General features: G+C 36.2%; 1 protein-coding gene across 5 annotated transcripts in view; it reads right to left on the reverse strand.

Annotated features, from left to right (window-relative positions):
* The window catches only part of PARG (poly(ADP-ribose) glycohydrolase), a 122,134-nt gene that overhangs the window by 20,745 nt on the left and 79,163 nt on the right, over positions 1–22,226 (reverse strand). For all 5 annotated transcript variants that reach the window (XM_055345438.1, XM_055345439.1, XM_055345440.1 and 2 more), the window contains 2 exons: positions 13,552–13,630; positions 11,056–11,164 (listed from right to left, as the gene is read on the reverse strand). In XM_055345438.1, the coding sequence (XP_055201413.1) occupies positions 11,056–11,164; positions 13,552–13,630 (188 nt within the window). The remainder of the gene's footprint in view (positions 1–11,055; positions 11,165–13,551; positions 13,631–22,226) is intronic.

Below are 22,226 nucleotides of genomic sequence, written 5' to 3' on the forward strand. Positions count from 1 at the left end.
GAACGAGTGAGTGACATAGAAGACAAGTTAATGGCAAAGAGGGAAACTGAGGAAAAAAGAGACAATCAATTAAGGGACCATGAAGACAGATTAAGGCAAATAAATGACACTCTAAGGAAGAAAAACCTACGTTTAATTGGGGTTCCCGAGGGCGCCGAAAGGGACAGAGGGCCAGAATATGTATTTGAACAAATCCTAGCTGAAAACTTTCCCAATCTGGGAAGGGAAACAGGCATTCAGATCCAGGAAATAGAGAGATCCCCCCCTAAAATCAATAAAAACCGTTCAACACCTCGACATCTAATAGTGAAGCTTGCAAATTCCAAAGATAAAGAGAAGATCCTTAAAGCAGCAAGAGACAAGAAGTCCCTGACTTTCATGGGGAGGAATATTAGGGTAACAGCAGACCTCTCCACAGAGACCTGGCAGGCCAGAAAGGGCTGGCAGGATATATTCAGGGTCCTAAATGAGAAGAACATGCAACCAAGAATACTTTATCCAGCAAGGCTCTCATTCAAAATGGAAGGAGAGATAAAGAGCTTCCAAGACAGGCAGGAACTGAAAGAATATGTGACCTCCAAACCAGCTCTGCAAGAAATTTTAAGGGGGACTCTTAAAACTCCCCTTTAAGAAGAAGTTCAAGTAACTCTGAACGTGAATGGGCTTAATGACCCCATCAAAAGGCGCAGAATTTCAGACTGGATAAAAAAACAGGACCCATCTATTTGCTGTCTACAAGAGACTCATTTTAGACAGAAGGACACCTACAACCTGAAAATAAAAGGTTGGAGAACCATTTACCATTCAAATGGTTCTCAAAATATACCCTAAAAACTATAGAACACTTCTGAAAGAAATTGAGGAAGACACAAAGAGATGGAAAAATATTCCATGCTCATGGATTGGCAGAATTAATATTGTGAAAATGTCAATGTTACCCAGGGCAATTTACACGTATAATGCAATCCCTATCAAAATACCATGGACTTTCTTCAGAGACTTAGAACAAATTATTTTAAGATTTGTGTGGAATCAGAAAAGACCCCAAACAGCCAGGAGAATTTAAAAAAAAGAAAACCATATCTGGGGGCATCACAATACCAGATTTCAGGTTGTACTACAAAGCTGTGTTCATCAAGACAGTGTGGTACTGGCACAAAAACAGACACATAGATCAATGGAACAGAACAGAGAACCCAGAAGTGGACCCTGAACTTTATGCTCACCTAATATACGATAAAGGAGGAAAGACGATCCACTAGAAGAAAGACAGTCTCTTCAATAAATGGTGCTGGGAAAATTGGACATCCACATGCAGAAGAATGAAACTGGACCACTCTCATGCACCATACACAAAGATAAACTCAAAATGGATGAAAGATCTAAATGTGAGACAAGATTCCATCAAAATCCCAGAGAAGAACTCAGGCAACACCCTTTTTGAACTTGGCCACAGTAACCGGAGAAGGACAAACAGTGTATGTTCTCATTCATTTGGGGAATATGAATAATAGCGAAAGGGAATATAAGGGAAGGGAGAAGAAATGTGTGAGAAATATCAGAAAGGGAGACAGAACATAAAGACTTCTAACTCTGGGAAATGAACTAGGGGTGGTGGAGGGGGAGGAGGGTGGGGGTGAATGGGTGACGGGCACTGAGGGGGACACTTGACGGGATGAGCACTGGGTGTTATTCTGTATGTTGGTAAATTGAACACCAATAAAAATTAATTTATTAAAAAAAAAAATAAAGGGAGGAAAGGCACTTAACACACGGTTTTATTTGAAGGCTTCCAATCACCATTTTTTCCATTTTGCTTCCTCAATACTCATTTTCTGAATTATTGGGACTAGATTAATAACTATGATTTCGCTTTTAAATGTGCTTCCTGCCACTGAAATGCTTAATAATGAAAAAACAATCATTTATTTAAAAGGGATTCCTACACCTGGTTATCAAGTAACCTTTAAGATCCCCTCCAGCTCTAAAATTCTCTGGTTTCACAGCTCTGTTTACGCCAGAATATTTTAAAATTTGCTGGTCACCCGAGAAAAGTACAATATATCTTAAGGATGCTGGCTAAGTATTAATTAGAGGAATGGCTAATTTGGTATATGAGAAGACTGCCATTTAAGGTCCCAGAGTTTTTGTTTCCTATTCTTTGCTGTCAGCCCAGTTGGTCTTTCTGCCTCCTTAGGGTTCTTAGTTTTCTGGAACTATCAGACTATATTAAGAGGTTTAATTATAATAGCAAATCGAATCTCCCCTGGGTTCTCTCAAGTACCAAACAAAGTCTAAAATATAGCTTATGTATAATAGTAAATAAAATAAAAAGAATGATGTGTGACAAATGTTCCCAGAGAAAAACCAAGGATAAAGAAAGATGTTTCTATGAAACCCACACATAGAAATATAGTAAATTGTTCTCTGAAGTTTCCACAAAGGTATAAAAATTTATCTTACACACTGTCTGGATAGATTAACAAGGCTATTTCTTCCACCCCCTCCTAAACTGTAAATCCTGACAGATATTAATTATAAGTTGGTACCAGAGCATTATTCAATGCTGTGGTATAGAGCTTACACTAGAACTCACAAATTACCTGTATAATCAGATACATGGAGCTTCTGAAAATCTTTTTCATATCAAAAATATCAGAGTTCAATTTTTTTTTTTTTTTTTTAGTAGGTTCTTAAAAGATACAGAGTCTGGGGATCCCTGGGTGGCTCAGCAGTTTAACACCTGCCTTTGGCCCAGGGTGTGATCCTGGAGTCCTGGTATCAAGTCCCATATTGGGCTCTCTTGCATGGAGCCTGCTTCTCTCTCTGCCTTTCTCTGTGTATCTTATGAATAAATAAATAAAATCTTAAAAAAAAAATAGAGTCTCTGTTTAAGGCAATAAGGGGTCAACAAACTGTCAGAATAGACGTAACTTTGCCACTTGGTTTCCTGTCAAATTCTCCTTAACAAGCCTAGATGAAGAAGATGATTTCTTAGGTTCCTATTGGTGCCACCTCTCTTTTATCCTGTCAGAATGTCTTTAGCCTCTTCCTACACCAGTCTTTGGGGAGACTCATCTTTAATGAGCAAACATAGCTTGGTGAAACTAGAGCCTAACAATAGCGAATTTGAACCTATTATTTGTCCTATTATTAGGACAAAATCTAAGGTAAAGTGCTAATCAATTGTATGAAAAAAACAAAACAAAAAAACTCCACAACTACCCTGAAAAATGGCAATAACAAAAACTATAAAACTGACATTAATCTGCATTTAATGTTTTGATCAAAACAAATCAAACTTTATTTATTTATTTATTTTAATTTATGATAGTCACACAGGGAGAGAGAGAGAGAGAGAGGCAGAGACACAGGCAGAGGGAGAAGCAGGCTCCACGCACTGGGAGCCTGACGTGGGACTCGATCCCGGGTCTCCAGGAACGCGCCCCGGGCCAAAGGCAGGCGCCAAACCGCTGCGCCACCCAGGGATCCCCCAAATCAAACTTTAAAAAGTTAATCAGAAATTAAATTATATAAAACAATTACAAAGTAATTAGGTATAAAGAATAACTTTATAATGATTAAATACAAAATTCTTTTATTCTGTTTAAACAAAGCATTTCTAAGGTCAGAAATAAGAGAGAGGCAGCAAGGTGCTCTGAGTTCCCTTTAGAGGGACAACTTATGCTTTTCCGTTCTGCAGTAAGGAGAGAGAGATCCCTTAAATGCTAGACCAGAGCAGGTTCACTAATCAGGGAATCACTTCCTTTTACAATGTAATGAGACCCTTTAATAACAAATAAAGATCAGATAAGGATAGAGACCTCAAAGGAGTTGCCAAGTTCTTACTTCATAGGGAAAGGTACTAGGAGTTCTCAAGAGCTTCCTGCTGGCAACAAATATATTTCATACCCACAGCTAGGGCACTTGAGGAGATTAATCAGAGCAGTAAGAATAAAAAGAAAGTCAGTTTGAACTCTATAGTCACATCCTGACCTAACATTCAACAGTGAATGTTTATTTTTACTAATAAACAACTTTAAAGAGAAAAGGAGGACACATTCATACCTCAGGACAGTAAGTAGAGGATACCAATGAACACTCATTATCTCAGAATGAATTCTGATGGGAAGAGAAGAAGAGAGGAAGATAAAAGTAATTTTGGAGTCCTGAAAGTCACACAAAGGGGAGCTTTGAAAAGCAAGAGACAGGGAGAAAACACTGGTATCTACAGTTAAAAACTAGAGCCCAACTGGGAAGTGATGAGATAAAGACAGAAATGTAGGCTAGAAGCAAAGAAAGTGAAAAATAAAACAGGAAAACAGTTGTAAAAACCTATAGGCTCAGAACTAGACCCAGGAAATAGATGGTACTCACAGGAATAGTTGGTCACAAACACCCAGGCACAGGCATGCGTGAACACACACACTGAATAGAACTCAGGGTTCAAGTTTAGCAGGCCCAAGTAGATTTAACTAAACTGTCTTTCATTATAATGTAAACACATTATATTGTTTGCTAGATTAATAAATTAACAATTATTGTTCCTAAAGGGTTGCTTATTTGAAGACAATCTTCAAATCTGCACTTGTTTAACTTAAATTAATACATAGCTGGTACCAATACTGATTTTCTGAGATCTTAAAATACTGCGATTTCTTAAAAACAAACATAATATAAAAAGATCCTTAAGAATCTTTTGGAAGAGGGGCACCTGGGTGGCTCAGTCAGTTGAGTGGCTGGCTCTTGATTTCAGTTCAGTTCATGAGCTCAGGGTCCTGGGATTGAGCCCCAAGTCAGGCTCCATACTCAGTGGGGAGTTGGCTTGAGGATTTTTCTCCCTCTCCCTCTGTCCCTTCTCCCTGTGCTCTCTCTAAAATAAATTGATTTAAAAAAAATCTTTTGGAAGAAAATAAAATAATATTAGTCAAGAGTCTTAAAATATCCTTAGGGAAGGTGCCAGGAGGTTCAGTTGGTAGAGATATGACTCTTGATCTCAGGGTTATGAGTTCAAGCCCTGTATTGGGGATGGAGCCTATATTAAAAAATATATATTATCCTTAGATAAAGTAATAACAATTTTGTAAATCTCTTTTATTATTTGGTTAAATAACAAAGAAGTTTATTACTCATTATGTATAATGAGAAACTTAGGATCACCTAATTGTTCAAAAATAGTACTTTACTCATAGTATGTCATTTCAACCAGTTTTATGGACATTAAACATATTGTTATGAAAATATTAGAATGTGTGAAAAATATTTATAATATATTGTTAAATAGGTAAAATACAAAGTTATAGGTAACTTCTGAACACATTTTTATGAAACTATTCATGTGGAAAGACCTATAAAAATGAAAACAATTATTTGAAAGGTAAGATCATGAATGACTTTTTTCTCTTTAAAATAACTGTAACATTAGTAAACTTATTTTGCTTTTGTTTAAAATGTTATGTAAAATGAAAGAATTATGAAGACCTTAGTTTCCTTGTGTGTGAAACAAAGATTAGGTTAGGTATCTCTATTGTTATTAAGAGATTTGACGCTTGATGAGATGAGCACTGGGTGTTACACTATTGTTGGCAAATTGAATTTAAATAAAAGAAAAATAAATTAAAACAAAAATAAAGAGACCGAAGTAAAAATTCACTAAAAATGACACATTTTAGTCTAATATTCCTGAAAAGTAAAGTGACCCTTGAAAGAGATGAGTTTGAAGTGCGTAGTCCACTTACATGCAGATTTTTTTGGATTATAGTATAGTACTATAAATGTATGTTTCTCTTCCCAATGATTTTTTTAGTAACATTTTCTTTAGCTTACTTTAAGAATACAGTATATAGTACATATACAAACCACATGTTAATCAACTGTTTATGTTGTTAGTAAGGCTTCCATTCAATAGTAGGTTACTAATAAGTAAGTTTGGGGGGAGTTCAAAAGTTATATGTAGATTTTTGACCATGTAGAGGGTTGGTATCTCTAATCTCCAAGTTGTTTGAGAGTCAACTGTACTTTAAGAAAGTATTATAGGGCAGCCCTGGTGGCACAGCGGTTTAGTGCCGCTTGCGGCTCAGGATGTGATCCTGGGGACCTGGGGTCGAGTCCCCCATCAGGCTCCTTGCAGGGAGCCTCCTTCTCCCTCTGACTGTGTCTCTGCCTCTCTCTGCGTGTGTCTCTCATGAATAAATAAATAAAATCTTAAAAAAAAAAGAAAGTATTATAAATGATCAGATGTTGAACTTCTCCTTCATTCTGACACTTTTTCAACTAACTGAGCTATCTCAGCTACCCTAGATGTTGAACTCCTTAGAAATACCAGCAGCTAGTTTTGAATGGTTTTGTTATTCATGCTCTGGTTTAATAACAATCTCTTTCCAAATCTGTTGATGAGTAATATTAAAAAAATCAATAAACAAATCAATTTAAAAAGGGTAAATGGTTGTGATTTCCTATTGGGGTGGTCAGTTTGCTTTATTCAATTTCTTATCCAGAAGCCTCTATGAATATTTTCATTACCTAATCTTACTTGAATGCATCTAACATGGTTAAATACAACTTTTCATAGATGATTTCTTTTTTCCCTTGCTGAGCTATTTGCCACTTTTGTAAGCCAGAGTCATAAATCTTTGCAACTACAAAGATAATTCTTCTCTAGAATGTCATCCAGCTTATCTCTCACAGGATTAAACATTGCTTCACAGTACCAGTTAGATAAAAGGAGACAGTCTTCCTTTTAAAAACCAACTCTGCAGGTCACAATGTGGGTCCAATAGGACAAGTGGAGCCTGGATGGAGTAAACGGTTTCCAGAGGGAATGAAGCACTTTGTGGGATTGCGCTTTCAATTATAATCTGATGACTAATACCTAAAAGTAGCAAACAAGCCCCTAGAGTTCAGAGATCCACACTGAATTTTGATGGTGAAAACATGTCTTATGCTCTATTATTCCCTAGCAATAGAGGAGTTTTTCTATTCCTGTCCATTTTCTCTCTGGTACAGAGAGAAATAGAATTGCATAAGTCATCTCTAAAGTGTTTGAATATAGACTTCTGCTTTAAACCTAAGTTTATAAAACACAGTGAGATATAAAATATTTAATTTAAATTCTCTTCAACTTGTGCTGTCAGTTTATATAAAACCCTCCATTGCTGTACTAAAGTTCATGACTATTTTAATAGGTAAATATAACCAATAAATGATGCAATGCTTTTATTTAGAAGGACAAAGTTATCTGGATTAGTTCTCTAAATTGTCAACATTTAACAAAATCATTTATTGCTTTCTTCTTTTTCAAGGAAAGAATTAGAAAACTAATCCTCAGCTAAAAAAGCAAATATTTTGGAATATAGCAGTGAATGAAAGAACATACATTCATCAAGTGCCTTTGCATGGTGCCAAACCCTGAACTAGGTGCTTCCTGTTGGCCCATGCGTTTGATGGGCTACTCTACATCTGTGGTGTTTCCTTGTCTTATGGGAATTTAATAAGTGTGCTGGGGAGGAAAACCCTCAAATTTCTTAAAAAAGGTATATCAAACAAAAAAGAATATTGAGAAGGGCAATCAAATGGAAACTTGCTCACAGTATAGGATTATGATTAAAAAAGAAGAGGTAACCAAAACATATATGCTCATAGATGATGGTTAACAAAAAGCAGGGATTGTTCTTCATGATATAAGACTGAACTAGGTAAGAAGTCTGGAAAGACAGATCTAGTAATAGTAATCTCTATGTGGGAGGAGTTACATTTTTATTTTATTTATTTATTTTTAATTTTATTCATTTATTAGATTTTATTTATTTATTCATGGGAGACACACACACACACACACACACACACACACAGAGAGAGAGAGAGAGAGAGAGAGAGAGAGAGGCAGAGACACAGGCAGAGAGAGAAGCAGGCTCCATGCAAGGAGCCGGACTCGATCCCGGGTCTCCATGATCACGCCCTGGGCTGAAGGTGGCGCTAAACCGCTGAGCCACTTGGGCTGCTCAGAATTACATTTTTAAAAAGTGATTTGAAGTCATGGGAACCTGGATTCAAGTCCTGACTTCATCACTGCCCATCTGTGTGATGTGGGGCAAGTTATCCAACTTCTTGAGGCTTGGTTTATGATCTCTAAATTGGAGACAAGACTATTTACATCTCCCTGGGTGGTTCTGATTAAATCAGACATTGCATTTAAAGTGCTGAGTCCCTAGAGTATCATAAGCAATCATTTAACGTTCACTATTATTTTTACTATTGTTACCTATATAACTTAAGAAAACTTCTACCTGCATTTGACAGAAAAGAATCTTTTATGAACTATAAATTAGATTTAATTGCATATTAACACAAATAATGGCAGATTGAAACAGAAGTACAGAACTATCAACCTATCTGCTTCATATGGTTTCATCTATTCCATATTTTTTTTTTATTTATTTATTTATGATAGGCACACAGTGAGAGAGAGAGAAAGAGGAAGAGACACAGGCAGAGGGAGAAGCAGGCTCCATGCACCGGGAGCCCGACGTGGGATTCGATCCCGGATCTCCAGGATCGCGCCCTGGGCCAAAGGCAGGCGCTAAACCGCTGCGCCACCCAGGGATCCCTCATCTATTCCATATTTGAATCAACACTGGACTTATGTGACTTTGGCACATAAAGAGTATTTGGGAAATATCTATAAATTTGTAACATTTTAAGTGATTTAAGATAATGTATTTATATCTAAAAAGTTTATCTCAAAAGAACTGTGTTAGTAATATCTAAGAAGTTTAATTAATTACCAATGCACTTAACAAATATTTTTGAGAAGTTTTCATAACCAAGATAGAGTGCTTGGCACTGACTGACTTGAATAAAACAAAACTTCGTCTGTTGCCAGGTTATTTAAAGACTCACTCTTTTTGCATAAGTGTGTTTCCTAAGGATTACATTCTACAAATAAATGTTTTCTAATACTTACAACTAACTTAACTTATTCACATACACCAAGGTTTCACAACTTTAAAATTTCTGGTGTCTTTGAGGATAGGTAAACTGTTAGTGCTCTATCAGTAAATATAGAGAACATCAATAGGCCATGGACAGTTTAAATTTTTTTTTTTAAAGGTTTTTTATTTATTTATTTACGATAGTCACAGAGAGAGAGAGAGAGAGGCAGAGACACAGGCAGAGGGAGAAGCAGGCTCCATGCACCGGGAGCCCGACGTGGGATTCGATCCCGGGTCTCCAGGATCGCGCCCTGGGCCAAAGGCAGGCGCCAAACCGCTGTGCCACCCAGGGATCCCGGCCATGGACAGTTTAAAAAAGAAAAGATTTATTTATGCCCAGGGTTAACATTCAAAAATATCACATTTGTTGATAATTTCCAAAACTGAACGATCTAGCTCCTACAGAAAAGTATTTATGGGAATATAAATTTTATCCATAAGAAAAAGAACCTTTAAATTTGTGTTAATGTATGATTATGATTAAACACACTTCTGTTTCATATATTTCTCTCCAAATACCTACTGCTTACATAAATGTCTTCTAGTATCAATGACCATGAGCATGTGACAAATTCATGTAGTGTGTGTTTAATAAAGAAGGAACATCTAATGAAAATCTAAAGATAAATTTCATCCTATTTGATATGCTATATAATAAAAACATCATGTACTTGGAAATAGTTGCTTCAAGGTAAGAGTTTGGAACAGTGGAAGGCTTAAATTTAAAATGTACCTAGTGAAATAAAGTATATTCTTTGTTATAGAATCCCTGGTTTTCAGCGTCAGGTATACCTGTTGATTTACCAAAGAACAGTCTTTCTGCATAGCTTTTCTAAGGAATTGCTTTAAAAAAATTTATAAGTGATACCTGTTACCTAAGTTCAACTTTGGAAAATAGTGCATTTACTCTTCAAAAATTTTAAGAGATCTCTTTGAGAACTCTAAATATTAAAATCAGTAAAATAATCTAATAGATCCGTATAAGAAAACACATTCAACAATTAGATTCTCAAGTAGATCAGAATATAAGATAATATATGCAATTACACTCAAAATACATACGAAGTTGTAAGAGTAGTAAAAGCTCTCTGGATTATTTGGTTGTTTATTTTACTAACTATGTGAAAGGCAAGGTGTTTGTGCTAAGATCTGCAGAGCACCATAAGAGAGACCATTTCTGTGGTGAGACCAGGGGGAAGCTATGAGGATGATATACTTAATACCAGATGTGCCAATCCAAGGACACTCCCAACACCCTTGCAACGGTACACCTAGTCTGCTGTCATTATTAAAAGTCTACGTAGGCACTGGTACATGAGTAGCCATGTAATTATCTTAATAAACAATCTCACAATCAAATGTGACTCATGTGAGTTAAACAATGGTTTTCAGGATTGGGTCAGTTTTCACGGGTATAAAAGTAAGATCTAAAGAAATTATCAACTGTTTTGGTAAAGCTCTAAGTATAGAGAATAGAATCAGCACTCTACTATATTATAAGAGTTTATTATGATTAACAGTGAAAATCTGAATAGGTAGGTTCATTTTCATATTTCTGATACAATCAGAAAAATGATTATAGTAGTCGGCACTAAGCATCACAGAAAATCATAGAATACATCATAAATATGCCAAATTACCTAATCGATAAATAATTTACATATGATTCTTACCTATAATAGAACTTAACTTTTACTGTTTATCTGTATTAACTCTGATAGCATACCTTGTAGAGTCAACACCGAAAGGTATGAAAAAAAATTTAAGTGTTCATTCATTACTATATGGTTTTACAATAATGTTCCCAAGTAAGTAAAAGTACTTGATGAGCTAAATGCATATGTGGAGCTTAATATCAAGCAACAGTCTATCTGGCATCAGTAACCAAGCAATTATGAAATGGAAAGTACATCTTGTACAAGCTGACAGACCCATTAAATCAGGAGAGCTGTGGGCAGACATACTGACACTGCAAGAATTACCAGAAAGCATTAATTTCAGCATTAATAAAATGGCAGTAAATAGATGACAGCTGCCAGATGAAGTAAGAAATGAGGTTACTGGCCTTGTTAAGCTCGCGTCTGATTTTCTCAGGCACAAACTGATCGAGGTAGCGTCTGAAGTGAAGGGCATCGATGGCGACAATTTCAGTGCCTCGCCGCTGCCAGGCATCCCTAGGGCAGGACAGAAAGGGTAGGATGATGACTAGGGAAAGACACTCACAAAATAGAATCCTTGTGAGGTGGGGTTTCTGAGACTTTGGCAGGGTTAAAATATTAGAAACAAACCAACAAACCAGTAGCTATAGGTCTTGGCAAAATAAGAGAGCAGAAAACACCATTTTATTTTTAGATTTCAAGGCATACATATTATGGACTACTAGACATTAAACAGTAAAATGAATAATTATCAAGTGATGACAAAAATGACATATTGTAAACAGGTACATCATTTACATTGAGTCTCAGAAATTAAAGGATTTGGGGGCAAACAAAAGGAACTTAGTTCTTTCTTGGTTCTCCTCTCATACTAAAGACATGGTATTTGTATCCTGACAAAAACCAAAAAGAGCTCACTCCTCCCTTGCTTTCGAAGACCTGCTCTTTGGGTCCTGGGCTTATAATATTGCCATCTATCATCCAAAACATAATCCTAAGAACTGTTACAAAAGATGTGTCATGATTCAGAAAACATTCTACCTACCGTGCTCAATTGCTGACAGTGTCAAACTATTTTTAAAAAGACTAAGACAGTAAAGCAGACAGTAACACATTGCCTGTGGAAATGGGAAAGACTGGGTAAGATGGTTTTGGAAAAGTGAAATTCCAAATATTCCAATATTCCCTTTATAGACTTCGATAAATTCGATAAATTGACATGCCTAACAACTTTGCACTGAATTTCTTTTTGTATTTTTTCTCCAAATTTTATTTTATTTTATTTATTTTATTTAATAAATTAATTTTTTATTGGTGTTCAATTTACCAACATACAGAATAACACCCAGTGCTCATCCCGTCAAGTGCAAATTTTAATTTAAATTCCAGTTACTTAAATATAGTATAATATTAGGTTTAAGATGTAGAATTTAGTGATTCATTACTCACATACAACACCCTGTGCTCATCACCACAAGTGCACTCCTTAATCCCCAACACTTGTTTAACCTATCCCCCCTTCTCTCCCCTCCAGTAACCCTCCGTTTATTCTCCATAATTAAGAGTCTGTTTCCTAGGGTGCCTGGGTGGCTTAGTTGGTTAAGCATCTGCTTTTGCTCAGGTCATGATCTCAGGGTCCTGCAACTGAGCCCCATTTGGGCTCCCTGCTCAGCAGGGAGTCTGTTTCTCCCTCTCCTGCCCCTCCTACTGCTTGTGCACTTTTTTTTTTTAAAAAAGAGTGTTTTCTTTTTTTCTCAAGATTTTTATTTATTTTTTTCATGATAGAGAGGGAGGCAGAGATGTAGAGGGAGAAGCAGGCTCCCTGTGAGGAGCCCAATGTGGGACTTGATCCTAGGACCCCAGGATCACAACCTGAGCCAAAGGCAGACACTCAACCACTGAGCCACCCAGGTGCCCCAAAGAGTCTGTTTTCTGGTTTGCCTCTTTCTCATCAGCTCATGTTCATTTGTTTTGTTTCTTCAATTGCACCTATGAGTGAAATCATATGGTATTTGTCTTTCTCTGGCTGACTTATTTCACTTAGTATCATATTCTCTAGTATTCTCTAGCTTTATCTATGTCATTGCAAATGTCAAGATTTCATTCTTTTTATATGTCACATCTTCTTCATCCTATGATTCAGCAATTGCACTACTAGGTATTTACCCAAAGGATACAAAAAAACGGATTCAAAGGGATAAGTGCACCCTGATGTTTATAGCAGCATTATCAACAACAGCCAAATTATGGAAAGAGCCCAAGTGTCCAATGACTGATGAATGGATAAAGAAGAAGAATGGATAAACAATGGAATGTTATTCAGGTATCATTTCTATAAAAGTTTATCCCTGGCAAACCAATTTCATGAGGAAGCAAATAGGTCAAAGTATCAAAATATTTTTCAGTAAGAAATAGGGAGACAGGAACAGCAAAGTTTATTGCAGATCCTGCTGTTAATCATTCTATGGCACTAGGCAAACTGTCCTAATATGTTTCCCCATCTACTTAATCTCACAGAAAAATTAAGGATAAATAAGCTGGCTAAAGGCTTTCAGCTCTAATAAGAACCTATCTAAATAAGCTGGGCCTTGAAAGTTAACCTCCACTGACTGTTTATATTTGCTGACAGGTAAAGAGCAAGAGTTCTGCCCTTCTTCTTGTCTTAGACTTATGGCTTTTATTTTTCTGTTCTTCCCTTTTGTGTATGGAGATGGTATTACTAGTATTACTAGTATTACCTATAGTATACTAATATATATACTATACTAGTATACTAATGAACCTGTTATACTGAATGATTAACAGCAGGATCTGAAATAATAGATGGGAGACAGAATGTACTAGGTCAAGCCCACATTCCTTAGCTTTTGGTCATGCAATACTCAAGTCAGAAACGAACTCACCTTTCACTCCCATCTTCATGACTTCGGGCCCAACGATACGTTTCAGCATAGCCTGTGTATTCACTGTACTGTTCAGTACCTGAAACAAACAATCTGCCATTATTCTTCAGAGGGATTTCTCTTAAAAGCTGCATGTTCTAAATTAGGGTATTTTTAAAAGATTTTATTTAATTGAGAGAGAGAGAGAGAGAGAGAGAGAGATAGCAAGAGAGAGCACGAATGGGGAGGAAAGGAAAGCAGGCTCCCCAGGGCTCTGGGATCATGACCTGAGCCAAAGGCCGACGTTTGGTCAACAATTCCTATGACCAACTGAGCCATCCAGGCACCCCTAAAGGGTCTTCTAAAAAAAAAAAAGAAAAAAGAAAAAGATATTACTATTTGAAGAGGGAGAGAGAGAGATGGGGGAGGAGGTGGAAGAACGGGAGCGGGGGGGGGGGAGAGCGAGCGCAACAGAGTGCACACAAGAGGTGGGAAGGGCAGAAGCAGACTCTTCATTGAGCAGGAAGCCTTATGTGGCCCATCCCAGGGCCCCCAGATCATGACCTGAGTGGGAGGGAGACGCTTAACCAACTGATCCACCCAGGCGCTCCCTAAAGGGGCTTTGTTAATAAACATCTATCTGGAAATACCTGTCGGCAAATGTCAGTTGAAAAAAAACCTCACCGGTCTTAATGACTTATTTTCCATAAAGAAAAAGATGACACCTATAAAAGCCACTGCAATATTTATCATAATAAGGGAATAAATGTCTCAATAGAGAGAATGAAATATGCTCTGTCATATTAATGTCTTTCATGAATAGTGCACAGATTGTTTTATAAAGGTCCAATGTCTTCAATATCAGTAATCTGATGGTAATATTTAGTTTGTATTGTTGAGAAAGCAATTTAACATAAAAACATTCACTGCTAAGAAAGGTATCATTAAAATTAAATCTATTAACATGCAAGTTACTTCAAGGGGCTTTGTAAAACCAGAATATTGTGACATGAGAAGGGGGGCCTCCCCTTTTTTCCCCTGGAAAAAGCACAATTAAAATACATCTGATAAGAACATGTACCAAGCGTACCACATAACAAAGATTTCTACCTTTTTAAAAGTTTTTATTTATCTAAGTGATTTCTACACCCAATGTGGGGCTTGAACTCACAACCGGGGATCAAGAATCACATGCTCCTCAGACTGAGCCTGTCAGGTGTCCCCAGAGATTCCTACTTCATCAGACCTGGCCATACCAGGGGTGTTCCACTGGTATGTGTTCCACTACTTAACTAAATAAAATCATTCCAATTCCTATGGTCAACTCAATAATCACTTAACTTTTCAAGAATCAACAAAACAGTAAAATGAAAACCTGAAAACCCTGAGCAAGATAATACTTTTCACATATAAAAAGAAATTTAAAAAAAAGAATAAACATGATAACATTGACAACAAAGATTAGTGACTTTTTTTTTCACTGCAATTGCTCTAATTTTGCCAGTAAATAAAATACAAGCAGACTCACTTTTTCAGACAGCTGGAACACTATTAAAATGACCACTCATGCAGTAAAGGTCCAATACTGAAGATATTTGTGACAAAGACTTAATATTTTGGGGGAAAATGATACTAGAATACATACAGTATTTACAAAAAATGTAAATTTAGAGAAACAGAAAACAGGAGCACCTGGCTGGGCTCAGTCTGAGAAGCATATGATTCTTGATCTCAGGGTTGTAAGTTCAAGCCCCACCTTGGGTGTAAAGATTACTTAAACTTTAAAAAAAAAAAAGTAAAAAAAAAAGTTTAATAAAAATAAAAAGAACACAAAATCAAATCATGACATGCTGAATATGAACAGTCAGTTCTTCATCCAAAAGCAAACTAATTTCGGTTTTAGGGTCAGAATAACTTCTTACATGTTACTTAAACAACTTGAAGCTATTATACACAAAGATACTAAATGTAATGAACAAGACTGCAAATGGCCTCTACATTTTAACTATTAATTCACAGATGGACAACAAAGAAACATGTCAAATACTACATGAAGTTATAATCAGCAACATTCACACTATGGGAAACTCTACAGGACCAACAGTCTGGGCTGCTTACAAAAAACCTTGTAAGGAATGAAAAAGAGAGAGGAACCTATAAATTAAAAGAAACAAACATGAAAACACTAATAAGAAAGTAAAAGTAGTTATATTAATACTGGATAAAATAGACTTTAAGTCAAGGAGTATTATGAAAGATAAAGACGAACACTTCAAAATGATAAAAGGGGGAAAAACAAAAACAAAACAAAAATGATAAAAGGGGCGCAGCCCCGGTGGCCCAGTGGTTTAGCGTTGCCTTTGGCCTGGGGTGTGATTCTGGAGAACCGAGATCGAGTTCCACATTGGGCTCCCTGCATGGGGCCTACTTCTCCCTCTGCCTGTGTCTCTGCCTCTCTCTCTCTCTGTGTTTCTCATGAATAAATAAATAAAATCTTAAAAAGAATCAAAATGATAAAAGGGTCAATTCATCAGAAAGACATAGTAATTATGCTTTTATTTTGATTTCACATTTGAAAAATTAAGTAGTGAAATCCATCACACTAACAGATTAAAGAACCCCATGTAATCATAATAAAAGTTGCAGAAAAGATAAAATTCAACCTACCATGATTAATACTCTCAGCAAAGCTGAGAATAAAAAAAGGAACTTTCACAATCTGATTAAGGACCACTACATAAAAACTTACAACTAACTTCATACTCAGTGATGAAAACATTCCACCTAATTCAACACTGTAGTGAAGTCCTTGCCACTGCAATAATGAGAAAGAAGGAAAGGAAAGAAGGAAAGGAAAGGAAAGAAGGAAAGGAAAGGAAAGGAAAAAGGAAAGGAAAGGAAAGGAAAGGAAAGGAAAAGGAAAGGAAAGGAAAGGAAAGGAAAGGAAGGAAAGGAAAGGAAAGGAAAGGAAAGGAAAGGAAAAGGAAAAGGAAAGGAAAGAGGAAAGGAAAGGAAAGGAAAGGAAAGGAAAGGAGAAAGAGGAAAAGAAGAAAAGAGGCATAAAGAGTATAAACTTGGCAGATCCTACCTTAACCAGGTCATGATATTTAATATCACAAACACTGGGACAAAGTGGTATTACTATTCTCCTCAAAAGATAAACTAGAGCAGGACACATAGATTCAGTGGGATTCCTGCCAAAATGAATAAACTGTATCTAGTTACAAAGAAACATTCAGAAAAAGTCAGTTATATTTCTACATTGTAGCAATGAATGATCAGAAACTGGAATTTAAAGAATACATTTACAATTACAACAAAAAATATGAAATACTTAGGGATAGGGACGCCTGGGTGGCTCAGCGGTTGAGCCTCTGCCTTTGGTTCAGGGCATGATCCCAGGATCCGGGATTGAGGCTCATATCAGGCTCCCTGCCTAGAAGCTGCTTCTTCCTCTACCTATGCTTCTGCTTCTCTCTGTGTGTCTCTCATGAATAAATAAATAAAATCTTAAAAAAAAATATTTAGGGATAGACCTAAGCAAATATAAAAGAAATATACAGTGAATATACAGTGAATTATACTGAATATATACAGTATAACATATTACTGTGAGAAATTAAAGATGACTTCCATAAACAGAGATCTCTCATTCATGTGTCAAAGACTAAATACTGTTAAGATGTTAATTCTCCCCAAATTGATCTATAGATTCAAAGCAGTCTTAATTAAAATTCCAGCAAGCTTTTTGGAGGTATTGACAAACTGATTCTAAAATTCACCAAAACAACTCTGAAGAACAAAGTTGGAGGGCTCACACTACCTGATTTCAAGAATCATTATAAAGCTACAATTAACAAAACAAAGAATAAAAACAAGTCACTGTTAAGATCATGAAAAGATGTACCACATATGATAAAAAGATACACCACATCTGATAAAAGACCTGTATCCAAAGTACATAAAACATTTTCAAAACTCAATAATAATAAAAAAATAACCCAATTAAAACATTGGCAAAAGATGGTTTCATGTATGTAGTCACATGTCAAAACTTACCTAACTATACACTTTAAATATACAGTTTATGATGTCAATTAAATCTCAATAAAGCTGTTTTAAAAACGTAACTATCTCACTAGACTGCCAGCTTCTCAAGAAAGGGATTATAAGTCATTAACATACGTGCCTACATCAGCATTTTCTAACACAAGAATACAGATGCAGGGGGTGCCTGGTGGCTTAGTTGGTAGAGCATGCAACTGTTGATCTCTGGGTCATAAGCTCAAGCCCCACATTGGATGTGGAGCCTACTGAAAACAAAAGACTGTAGAAGCAATTAAGTACTTGCTGCATAAACATAATAATTAACAAGTGAAACAGGGAGAACATTGTATTAACCGAGGTTAAAATTATAATTCCAGAAAGACTTAATCTGAAAGTACTATGTGGCTGACACATAAAAAAAAATTCACATTTATAAAGACAGCCTGGCATGGTAAAAAGGAGCACCATACTGAGATTAGGAGACATGAGGGACCCAAAGTGAATCCTTAAATAACCAAATCTCTCAGTGGACTTTATTTCATCATCTGAAAATCAGGCTTGTTAATAATTCTTATCTTGTTAACTTCATAGAATTACTTGGAAAGCTACAGAAAAAGAATTTAAAAGTCTTCAAAACCATAAAGTGGTTAGTATCAGTGTCATCAGACTTACCTTAAAGGGAGGTGGAGAAACCAAAGATACATGATTTCATTTATGTGAGGTTTAAAAGCAACCTGGTCTAGTGACCTGACTAGAAATAAAGATAGTCAGGAATAGTCCTGTTCCTTTCTATTTTCTGCCAGCAGTGGACAAGCTTCATTTTAATTATTTATAAAAAAGCAAAACAAAACAAACTGCCTACTCTGATCTCTTAACTATGAAAACAAATACCTTTTCAGAGAAAAGTGGTTGAAAAATAAAAAGTAGCAATGATCATGTTTCTATTTTAGCTTAGGATGGTTTTAGTCTTTCCTAAGAGAAATGAGATTAATTTCCTCAAGTATGGGAAATCTAAAATGCACACACAGATGCTTTTGCTCTAAACAAATTAAATCCTGGGTTTTCAGAGTAGATATCTTTCAAAAGTACGTCAAACTGGCTCTTCTGAAAAAGATATTCTTGTTTGAAATTAAAATATATTGGGATGCCTGGGTGGCTCAGCGGTTAAGTGTCTGCCTTCGGCTCAGGGCGTGATTCTGGGATCCAGGATCCAGTTCCACATAGGGCTCCTTGCGGGAAGCCTGCTTCTCCCTCTGCCTGTGTCTCTACCTCTCTTTCTCTTTCTGTGTCTCTCATGAATAAACCAATAAAATCTTAATAAATAAATAAATAAATAAATAAATAAATAAATAAATAAATTCAAATATATTGATAAACTATGATGAAAATACAAAGGTTAATAGTGGTAACAGCAAACAAGAGACAGAAGACTGAATGACCTTTGGTGATACCTCTCTGTAAGTACAGCCTATAAGATTTCATGCTCAAAGACAAATCTTCCCTTAAGGGAAAAACTAGAAGGAACCCATTAAAATCTTTGCAAAAGTTTGTGACACATTAATGAGTTTTTAGATTTAGTGATAAGAAATGTTCCTATTTTCTCTTACTAGTAATGAAAGTTTATGATGAATTTAGGAAAAAATATTTGGGGATTAAAAAAATTCTATGTACAAAAAAAAAATTTCTATGTACCAATGGGTTGTACCCTTGGAAATAAGGTTTGTATAAAAGCAAAGCCATCTACTCTCCTTTTATTAGTAGCATTCATACTATTGATGATTATTCATAAGATAGAACACTCTTGACTTTCATTCCCATGATTAAGAAAAATGGAGAAAAGCTAAACTCCAATTGAATTTGGGTATTCCCCAGTGAGCCGGTATCATTTAGTTGGCAATGGGTTGTTTTTTTTTGGAGTAATGAACCTTTAGTGTTTTTGTACTATAAAAATTATCAATACCATAAGCAGTGGTGTCTGTCCACTTTTTAATTTTCTATCTGATCTGCTGACATTCACAAAAGATATAAGGATCTATGATGTCTGGGATGATCTGATTCACTGGAGGACAGGTTTTGTATTAAATGTACTAACATTTTGCTCAGTAAGTTTCATGTCTAGGCATCGCTTTAAGTGATCACCACACAGAAACAATAAAACTCCTAGAACCATGGTAACACCCCTTGGTATTAAAGTTTTTTCCTGGATGATGTAGAAAAACATGAGAAAGGGTGGGGGGTGGGGGGAGATGAGGAAGACTGGAGTTTCTTTCTATCTATATATACCAAGAGGTTTTACCACATGGCTCTGCCTCCAGGGAGGATCACAACAAATAGAGGGATGACACTATCTGGATAAAAGTATTTGCCTTTTCCATGACCTGTTTCATATTAATTTCAAAGTTTGATGCCAACCAGATGTCCCACAATGATGATAAATTTAATTTACTTCTAATTTCTCAAACTCTTCTACAGATTCAGGCAGCATAGTCACAGCCATTAGCTCATTGAGCCTGGATGAATCATTGAAGGAATGGAATTGATCAGGCAGATAGATTGCACTGCATGGTTAAGAGTCTCCTAAGAAGGGAGATGGCAGAAATCCAAGAGCAAACAGATGATGAAATGGCCATTTCCATTAAGGGAACATCACATCACAGATATTAATTAGAAGGCACTATTACAGAGTTAAGTGGATGTGGGGAAAAATATAGAGTTAAAAGTCACCCCGGATGTCCCTAGCCTGAAGTAATTATAGAAGTGAAGGTGAGTCATGGATTTACAATTTTCCATTCATTTTACACTAACTTATAGGTAAGGTAGAGAACAGACATAACTCCATAGTGATTTTTTTTTAGACTGGGGATAAGCTATCTTTAAAAAAAGAAAAAAAATCCTCATGTTTTCCTTTCACTATTCCCAGGAAAATTACATCTTTTATTTACAGAAAAACTAATGGCACACAATAAGAGACCTGCTACTTTCCTAGTAAAAATGAAATGAAACAGATGAAACAAATTAGTTTTGAATTTAAATGCTCAGCATTCTACCAAGTTTTTTATTTTAAGGATATAAACTCATCTTTAAAACTCATGAGACATTCTGTTCTGAGTTTTTAGTTCAAATCTAGCTTTAGCTACTAAAAATTAAAAATCTTCTGAAGTATTATTTGATAACACCCAAATGCTGGCAACAGTCACATTCCAGACCTTTAGAGCTCTCTAAAACATTATAAAACTCCTATTCAAAGTATCTATTGGCCCAATATATGACCGTTTAATTTCTTTTATTCTGCAATCCCTGGCACTTTCTTTTCCCCTAATATCTTCTAATGGCATCCTTCCTATCTGCACACATAACAAATAATAACTGCAAACAGATGACCAACAAGTGAGTTGAGACAACAGTGAAAATGGAAGGGTTTTATCTTTATATTTTGGTATAATCTGGATCACAACCTCAGAATTCTGGATGAAATATTTCAGTTATTAACTTCAAATAGGTGAGGCTCTATCCAAGAGGAAATTTCTTTGCTGGGGTTCCATTCTTAATTTCCTACATAAACTTAGAAAATTAACAATTTGCCTTATATCACCAGAAGAGCAGAATCACAGGGATATTATAAGAAATAATAAGATATCCAAATAATGTGGAATGACTTGTTGAAAGTCTTTTTTTTTTTTTTAAACCAACAAGCAGGGCAGCCCCAGTGGCTCAGTGGTTTAGCGCTGCCTTCAGCCCAGGGTGTGATCCTGGAGACCCGGGATCGAGTCCCACATTGGGCTCCATGCATGGAGCCTGCTTCTCCCTCTGCCTGTGTCTCTGCCTCTCTTTCTCTCTCTCTGTATCTCAGGAATAAATAAATAAAATCTTAAAACAAATAAAATAAAAAAAATAAACCAACAAGCACTTAAAAAAGATAAGGGTGGATTAGTAAAAATGATTAAGTAAAAACCTCTGAAAATTTTCTGTTCCATAAAAGCAATGAGAACACTGGCAAAAATTGTGAGAATCAACTTCTTCTGAACTGTGGAAATTAACCAAAGGCTTGAGCAGTCTGAGGAGAGTTCATTAAGGAAAAATTGGCTGAATCTTGGTAAAAATAGAGTTTTGTAACATTTTAACTCTCCCTAATCTTATTCCACTCTCCTGAACTCTAGAGTAGCCTTAAAAACCAAGTTTGCAATCACAGTAAAAACCACAAAAGGGATCAAAAGAGAAATGAAGCTCCTTCAAAGCCCCATTCTCTGAGAACTGTCATCATTTGACCTGCCTGGTGGCTCCCTAAAAGACCTCCCTTGTAAGGCTGTCTTTATTTGACCTGACTTGGAGCTTAACCCATGCAAAAAGCTTAATCCTCAGGGGTGTTTGTTGAAAACAACTGTAGGCAATTGCTTAGTATAGCTACCTAAGGCAGTTGACATCAATTAGGGCAAATGATAGGCTAACCAAAAAGTTTCTTTTCTTTCTTTTTTTTTTTTAAAGATTTTTATTTTATTTTTTTATTCATGAGAGACACAGAGAGAAGGCAGAGGCATAGGCAGAGGGAGAAGCAAGCTCCCCACAGGGAGCCCAATGTGGAACTTGATCCTGGAACTCTGGGATCACACCCTGAGTTGGAAGGCAGACCTCCCAACTGCTGAGCAACCCAG

Source organism: Nyctereutes procyonoides, unplaced genomic scaffold (genome assembly GCF_905146905.1).
Source record: "Nyctereutes procyonoides isolate TBG_1078 unplaced genomic scaffold, NYPRO_anot_genome, whole genome shotgun sequence".
NCBI lineage: Eukaryota > Metazoa > Chordata > Mammalia > Carnivora > Canidae > Nyctereutes > Nyctereutes procyonoides.